At 65.7% G+C, this 7975-nt stretch overlaps 1 protein-coding gene across 1 annotated transcript; it reads right to left on the reverse strand.

Moving 5' to 3' along the window:
• Nucleotides 1-2427: 2427 nt before the first annotated feature.
• On the reverse strand, nucleotides 2428-7843 carry LSM4 (LSM4 homolog, U6 small nuclear RNA and mRNA degradation associated). The gene is made up of 5 exons (XM_004595786.3): nucleotides 7776-7843; nucleotides 4643-4684; nucleotides 4098-4196; nucleotides 3335-3518; nucleotides 2428-2703 (listed from the first exon to the last, which is right to left on the reverse strand). The coding sequence occupies exons 1-5, from the start codon at nucleotides 7776-7778 to the stop codon at nucleotides 2612-2614; spliced, it is 420 nt and encodes a 139-aa protein (XP_004595843.3). The 5' UTR covers nucleotides 7779-7843; the 3' UTR covers nucleotides 2428-2611.
• Between the last annotated feature and the right edge of the window lie 132 nt (nucleotides 7844-7975).

Raw genomic sequence — 7975 nt, forward strand, 5'->3', positions numbered from 1 at the left:
GCACTGGGGACAGTCCTAGTTCTGCAGGGAGGGGGCTGACCTCCCCCCTTAGGGGTGCCGAAGGGGCGGCAGGGGCAGGGGAGACTCAAGCAAGACTAAATATTTTTAGGCTCTGAATTCAACCCTGAAATATTTCCACGGCCACTCCCGGAGCACGCGGGTGCCCGGTGCCAGCGGAGGCGGGGCACGGCTGAGTCACTGCTGGGTGGCCGCGGAGGGCGGGAGTGGGGGAGGCCAGGCCTGGGAGGGGTGGGCTGGGAGGCAGCCCACAGTGAGAGCTGGGCTCCCTGCTGGATAGCAGGCCAGTCCACTCCCTTCCCGCTTCCACAGCCTGCAGCCTAGGCTCCCTCCCTCCTGGGTAACGGTCTGTGCATTAAGCACTTGCTGTAGGATACACTGGTCCTCAGGTGCCTGGCACCCTCCCCAGGAGCTGCGCACCAGTTACGAAACTGGCCTAGACCGGCTGACCCTCTCTGGCCGGAGGCTCCGAGTATGTCTGGGGTGCTGGGTGGCTGCTGCATCTCCCTGCTCACTCACTGCACCAGGGGACAGTGGGGGGGATGGCACAAGCTGGCTGCCACTGCCGGACACTGGCTGCCTGGGGACCCACAGCTGCTATGGGGGAGGGGGATTCTCTGATCTGACCTTTGGCCTCCTGGCTGCCCCTCCTCTCTCAGGCCTGGCCTCAGGTGCCCAGGGACTTTGTACCTAGCTTTCTGGGGAGTCTCCTAGCCCTACCCTCCTTCCTTCCCGGCAGGGCCCGCCCCCTCCCCTTTGTCCCGTGTCTACTAGGCTCCAGGCTCGGCTTCACCATCACCATCACCCTCCGTGTTGGCTTGGGAAGGCTCTGCCTCGCTCACTCATGGCCATGGCTGGCCAGAATGGGGGATGGGAAAGCGGCCCCAGTGGGCCAGGCAGCCCTACACACAGAAGGGGCACTGGGTGCGGTGGGGGACCCAGTGCTCCTGGTGACAGGTTCTGTGTGGGGTGGGTGGGGAGGGAGGTGGCGGGGCTAGCTGTGAGGTGAGCCCAGCACAGGTGGGGGTGGGCACAGACAAATCCGTACCCCAATGCCTGCCTCCATTCTGGGGGTGCAGCCTGTGGAGGCAGGGTGAGTCCCGGCTCCTTCCGCCTTGTCCAGGCAGGCAGAGGCCCCAGCAGCCACCCTGGGAGCATGGAGTGCTCTGGCTGTGGACGGTGACTCCCTAGGGAGCAGGCAGGTGCTGTGGGTCTGGATCCCAGCTTCCAGTCAGAAAGATCCGGAAGCTGCTGGCTTGGGGAACCGTGCTGGGCAGGCAGCACATGCTTGCTTTTTGGCTTCTTCCTCCTCCCCTTGCACCCAGGGGCCCACGGATGAGGCCCCTGAGACTGGGGGCTGTCCCCGCCGCCACCACTGCGGTGCGCTCAGGAAGGAAGCTTCTGGAAGGCCATCCCACCAGCGCGGGGGCTGCTGCAGCCCACAGGGCAGGGGAGAGCCAGGCGGCTCAGGGCTCACCAAGGACGCTCTCCCCAGCGATCACCACCCACGCCCATGTGTGGAGACACCTCGGGCCTGCCCCTCCTCCCCCAGCCCCGTCCGTGGTCAGCACACCTGCTCAGGCCCAGGCCAGCCTCTCCCCTCTCCCAGGGCGGTGAGGTGACAGCATCTTTCACTCTGTCTTCATTAAATGGATTTACCCGAGACGCAGAGCAAGAGCAGCAGCCGGGGAGAGCTCCCACCAGCTGGGTCACTGCCCTGTGAGGGCCAGGGCCGGCCAGGAAACCCTGACTCCACCTGGGTCTCCCATGCGGCGGCAGGCATGTCAGCTGGGGCAGGGGATCTGGAAGTGGGGCACATGGCATCGTTGTAGATAGGGGATCCCAGCACCCTGTATGGGTGGGAGACTGAAGCTTAACCCACGAAGCCACAACACTGACCCTGACCAAGTCTTCATGCAGACACTAAACTGGGAGGTCCCGGGTGGCCGCTTCCGGCTCAGGCGGGCCTGGGGCAGCCCACGGCGACCTTGGGCCTTGTGGGAAAGCCTTCCCCCAGGGACCCCAGCTGGCTGCAGTGATGAAGCGGGGCTCCCCACAATGCCAACCCCCACCCCACCTCCCCCATGTTGCAGGGCCCCGCTGGGGTCCGGTGGGGAGCGGAGCGCCCGGCAGCAGAGCCGAGGTGGGCCTACAGATTTATTCTCGTAACAGGAGGAGGAGGAGGTGGGCAATGCATGGGCGCTGGCCAGGCCTGGTGGCACTGGGCTCATGCTGCAGTCATCACGGGGAGGGGGCTGGGGGGTGGGTTTAACGACCCTGACACCGACGATGAGGCTGTCTGTGCAGGCTTGGCCGTGTGAGGGGCCTCACGCTCCCGAAGTGCAGACCCCCACTGTTCGAGCGGCAAGGCCAGCGGAGGGCGGAGGGCAGGGAGCCGCGTCAGCCTCGGCCTTGGCCCTGGAGGACCCAGGCCTTCACAGAACCGTAAACACCCAACAGGCTTCCGGCGTCGAGCGGCGGTGACGGGGTGGGTTCCGCAGCGCCCCCCTTCCCCTCCCAGCAGTCCTGGGGGCCACCAGGAGGGCGGGGGGCTGGGGGAACACTCAGTCTCTGGGGGCACCCGGGGGAACTCTCACTGCTTGCCCGCCTGCCGGCCCGGCTTCTTCTCAGGCTGCCCTCGGCCTGTGCCAGGGATGCCACCTCGGCCCCGGCCGCCAAACACACCTGCGGGCAGACAGGGGAAGGCGGCTGTGTGTGGTGGACACCAGGATGGGGGCAGCTGCTCGCCCCCCAGCCTCCCACCCGCTGACGCAAGCGTGCGGCCAGGCCACCAGGGCCGACTGCGGGCAGCAAGCACGTTTTCCTGTGACAAGGTGGATGAAGGAGCAAGCCGGGAAGGCTTCCGGGGGGAGGGCGAGGGCACCCCACTCCAGCACTGCCCCTGCCCGGCCTCAAGCTTGCCTCCCAAGAGACAGAAAAGGGGCTGTCTGCTGTGTGCAGCCCCAGGCGGGGGTCCCCCGTTCCCTGAAGATCGTTTACGGGGGTGTGATGACAGAACACCCCACCGCACAGCCCACCCAGAGGGACAAATGGGGCCCAATGGGGCAGGGCATACGCAGCGCGCCATCCCTGGACCCCGTGAGGGCCCAGGCGGGCAGGGGGACACCCCGGGAGGCCTCTCTGCGCGTCACCCGCCCCTTCACACCAGGCCTGCCAGGAAAACAGGCGCCCGGGGTGCGGGGTGCTTCTCCAGGGCCAGCCCCCTCCCCACCAGGTGCCCTGTGGCCTGGCTGCCATGTGGGCCGCAGGCGCCGACGACCCTCTGCCCGCCCACCCGGCCTCACCCGTCACCCACCTCGGCCCGCTCCGCCCATGCCGCGGCCCTTCTGCTGCTTCTGCTGCTGCAGGCCGCCGCGCCCGCGGCCCTTGGCCAGCACCTCCTCCTTGACCATGTCAATGATCTCATCCGGGATGCGCAGGTACTTGATGGTGCTGCCGCGGATGTAGCACTCGGGCATCCGCCAGAACTTGTCCCCGTCCTGCAAGGGACACTCGGCCTCAGCGGGGCAAGGCCCCAGGCCAGGCCGGAGGAGGCATTGGTCCGGGTGGGGCAGCCCTCCATCAGGCCGGCTCCTCCTGCCCGCGGCCCCTGAGGGCAGGGCACAGGCTGGGATGGTGACCTGGGGCTCCTGGTCTTAGATTAGCTCCTGGGCCCTAGCCATGACCCTGGTGGCAGCCGCCACCCAGAACTCGGCCTGTCCTATGCCCTCCCCCCCATCTCCGGCCACACTCTCCTTGGGGCCCGGGGGAAGGGTGCCGACCAGCCAGCAGCCCCTGGGAGCCCAGCTCCACATTGGCAGTGGCCAAGGACAGACGGGGGGATGGGGCAGAGCCGAGTGTGGGGATGCGGAGGGGGGCCATGTCCTCCTGCACCCCCTCCCAGTCCCCACCTCTCACCCCCAGCGTGCCTGCGGCTTCCCACTGCTCCCCAGCCCAGCCCAGCCCAGCCCAGGGACAGCAGCGGTGCAGTTGCCTGGAGGGAGGCCAGCAGGGTGCCAGCAGTTGCCATGGCGACACCCTTGGGTCCTTGGGCGGGAGTCCCCGCCCGTGCCGCTCACCCTGGACGTGCAGATGACCTCCCGCAGGTTGATGTTCATCCAGTTATCGCAGCTCACCAGGTGCCCGTTGTACGTCTCCCCGTTCTTCAGCTCCACCAGCTGCGGGAGGAGCAGGGCGGGTGTGTGTGTGTGTGTGTGTGTGTGTGTGTGTGTGTGTACATGACGCGTGCGCATGTCACAGGGCTGGCGGTGCCGTCATGGAAGGCCTCCTGACCCCAGCTCCCCCGGTGGCCATGCCCTGCAGCCCGTCACCCTGGGCAGCTGCGGGGCGCGACGGTGGACGGAAACCTCTGCGTTCCTCCGCAGACACAAGGGCAGGATGTGGGGGCGCAAGACGCCCGCACCCCGCAGCACACAGCCAGCCCAAGGCCCTGCTCCCCGGGGCCTGCGAGTGGGCGCCCTGACGGGGCGGCAGGTGGATCAGTCAAGGGGAGCCATCGCGCTGGGCCCATGCGGGCTTCTGTCTGACACAGGCCTGGCACTTCTAGGAGGCACGCACTCGCTCTTCCGAGGGGCGCCCCGACCCCCTGCCCCTGCGCACTCACCATGGGGTGGTTCTGTGCCGTCTTCAGCAATGACAGGGGAAGCTGAAAGGCAAGCGGGGACACATGACTTGGGTGCCTGGCACCTGCACCACCCGCAGAGCCATGACGCCTCTGGCCGGGGGCATGGGGGCATGTGTGACCTGTCAGGCCTTATCTCCCCCAGTGGTGGCCCGGCCTCGTCATGCCCGCGGGCTCCGGACCTGCAGCCACACGGAACCAACTGTGGAGCGCCCACTGGGGCCCCCGCCACTCCTTCCCTGACAGACAGGGCACCTCCACCTGGCACTGAGTGTCCAAGGGCACCCAGACACTGTTTGCACCACAGGGGGTCTCTCTCACTCTCTGCTGTACCACCCAAAGAGAAACAAAAAGTTGTCACATCAGGGGTGGGCACTGCAGCCATGCCTGGGTTTAACTCCCGCCCAGCTCCCCGCTGCAGCTGGGCGCCCCAGGAGGGAGCAGGTCCCTGCCAGCCAGGTGGGAGACCCCAGGCAGTTCCTGGCTCCCGCTGCCATCTGGGGGGGATGGCTGGGGGGCGGGCTGGCTAGCTGACCTGCAACTAGAAACACAGAAAGCTAGGGGAAAGCGGAAATCAATCGTGTAACAGTTAACTTCCGCTTGTGTAGCAAAACACACTGAATCTTAATTACATTTCCTAGCAACTGTTTCAAGCTCCCCCCAACCCCACAACACGATTTTTTTAGATACCTCAAACATCTTTCAAAGCAAAAGATAAGAGTGACACAGAGACAAGGAAAAAAAAAATCTGCTGGTTCACTCCCCAAAGGGCTGCCAGGGCCAGGAACTTGGCACGCCATTGGAGGGGCCTGCTGGGGGACGGGCGTGCAGCCGCCTGCGCCAGCCTTCATGTGAGGCCTTGCAGGCACCAGAGCAGGCAGCTGGATGGGCAGCGCGGGAGCCGGCCGGGAAGCCGCTTCCCTGGATTCTGTGTGTGTGCGGGCTCCTGAACCAGCTCCCCTGTGGATGGCGGGGGACAGTCGGAGGCTGAGGCCAGACGTAATCTGAGGAGGTCTCTCAGCACCCAGTGTTAGAGGGTGACAGCTCAGGGGGCTGCAACCCATACAGGCACCGGTTCAAGTCCAGATGGCCCCACTTCCCATCCAGCTCCCTGCCTGTAGCCTGGGAAAGCAGCGGAGGACGGCCCAAAGCCTTGGGACCCTGCACCCGCATGGGAGACCTGGAAGAGGCTCCTGGCTTTGGCACTGGGGGGAATCAAACCAGCCAACAGGAAGCCGGCTGCCTCTTCCTCACTTTGAAACAGAGCCATCTTGGAAGACACAAGCTTATGAGAGGAGATTGGAGGAATATTCTGGAAAGCCTAGCTTGGGCAAGCAATGGCTGATGGGAACTTTATGAGGCCGGCCTCCAGAACACCTCTTTGCCCGCCATCACTGGCCTTTCTAACATGGGGCCGGCCGTTGTCCCCTCCCGGGCGACCAGCACACAAGGGACTGTCAGCTCTCCAGCGATGGGGCACAACGGCAAGGGGTGGGGCTGCTGGGACATGCAGAGGGGCTTCCCCAGGGAGGACAGGGGGCAGCAGGAAGCCATGCCCGGGCCCACTTCCAGCCCAGGCTTCCTGGAAGGGCACAGTGGGAGGAAGAAGGGACTGCGTGGTGAGGGGGTCTGCCACAGACAGGAGCCTCCTGCTGGCTGCTGGGGAACCTGCCGGTGGGGAAATCATGGCGGGTGGTCCCTGTGCCCGACAGAACCTGACACCTGGGCCCTTCGCCCAGACCACAGGAGGCGGGGGGAGGGCAGACAGGCAGAGGGCACAGTGACCCAACTGACCAGGACAGGTAGTAAGGCACTCGCACCTGCTGGGCAGGGGGCAGCCAGCGGCAGGTGGCGGGGGGACGACACAGTGCCCTGACCCACTGCCACCCCACCCCAGCCCAGGGGCCCCAAAGCAGCAGAAGCTGCTGGGCAAGCCACCCTAGAGCAAGTTACAGCTCTGGCTTGCCAGGGTGGCCCTGCCTGCTCGTGCCCCTGACCTTTGCCCCTGCCACCCCCACCCCTCCCCACTGAGCTCTGGGGTTGCTGTTAACATGTCACCCTGCTCCAGCCCAGCCCTGCTAATGGCCACCCCGAGCCGCCCTGGCTGCTTATTTCGTTGCGGGCCAGCCCGGTCTCTAATTATCCTCTGTGTTTATTACCCTGGCTAGACGGGCCAACTCCCAGCAGGGCGTGGACCTTGCCCAGTGCCAAACACACACGGCCCGAGGGGGCCTGCTGCAGGAGAGACAGGACCTGCCTCAGTTGGTCAATATTTGCTCAACAAACACAGGAGGGAAAGGTGGGCGGGTACCACCCAGGAGGGCCTGACACCTGCAGCCCCGTGAGCCAGGGAAGGAAGAGGGTGGGTTGGAAAACACGCCGGAATGCAGGGCAACCCCAGAGACGCAGGTCGGGGAGCGGTGACTCGGAGAACCAAGACGCACAGAGAGGTGGGCCTGGTGGCTCCAAGGGCTGATCCTCTACCCTGTGCTGCCAGTTCATGTCCCGGCTGCCCCGCTTCCCATCCAGCTCCCTGCCTGCGGCCTGGGAAAGCAGTGGAGGACGGCCCAAAGCCTTGGGATCCTGTACCCGCGTGGGAGACCTGAGAGAGGCTCCTGGCTCCTGGCTTCATTCTTTTGTTGTTGTTGGAAAGGCAGTTTACAGATTTAGAGAGACAGTGCTCTGAGTTCACTCCGTAAGTGGCTGCCAGAGCTGGAGCTGAGCTGGCCTCTTCTGGCCTCTTCCAGGTCTCCCACACGGGTGCAGGGTCCCAAGGCTTTGGGCCGTCCTTCACTGCTTGCCCAGGCCACAGGCAGGGAGCTGGGTGGGAAGTGGAGCAGCCGGGACTTGAACCCACGCCCACTTGGGACCGTGGCAGTTCCAGGCTCAGGCCACGCAGCCACGGTAGCAGCTCCACTGCTGTCACTTACAAATCAACAAAACACAATTTAAAAACAAAAGGTGTGTTCTGGGGCTGGACTCGGGGGACGGCGGGCGGACCTGCACACCGGCAGACACGACGTCTTGCGGCGGCCCCGCCTCCCGGGCCTCAGGTTACCCCCACACGGACGCCCCTGGCCCCACACCTTCCCGCCGCAGCCGCCCTGGCCCTCACCATGGTGTCGACGGGGACCTCGGCTCCCCGGCCACTTCCGCCGTCGCGCTCGCCGTCGCCGTTCCCGTTCCCGCCGGTCGCCGCCCCGCCGTGCGCGCCACACGCCTGAAAAAGAGTGGCAGGAACGCGGGCCAATCGACGCGGGGCTCGAGGGACGAGCCACCAATCATTATCGAGAGGGGGCGGGGCGACGGCCTTCC

The sequence above is a fragment of the Ochotona princeps genome, unplaced genomic scaffold (assembly GCF_030435755.1).
Source record: "Ochotona princeps isolate mOchPri1 unplaced genomic scaffold, mOchPri1.hap1 HAP1_SCAFFOLD_5941, whole genome shotgun sequence".
NCBI classification, from domain to species: domain Eukaryota; kingdom Metazoa; phylum Chordata; class Mammalia; order Lagomorpha; family Ochotonidae; genus Ochotona; species Ochotona princeps.

Excerpts from the sequence above, each read along its gene's own strand:
- LSM4 (XM_004595786.3), bottom strand. Across the intron at positions 4,197-4,642 it reads CGGCACAGAACCACCCCATG|CTGGTGGAGCTGAAGAACGG; the intron begins GTGAGTGCGCAG and ends CTCCTCCCGCAG. Across the intron at positions 2,704-3,334 it reads CATGGGCGGAGCGGGCCGAG|GTGTGTTTGGCGGCCGGGGC; the intron begins GTGGGTGACGGG and ends GTCTGCCCGCAG.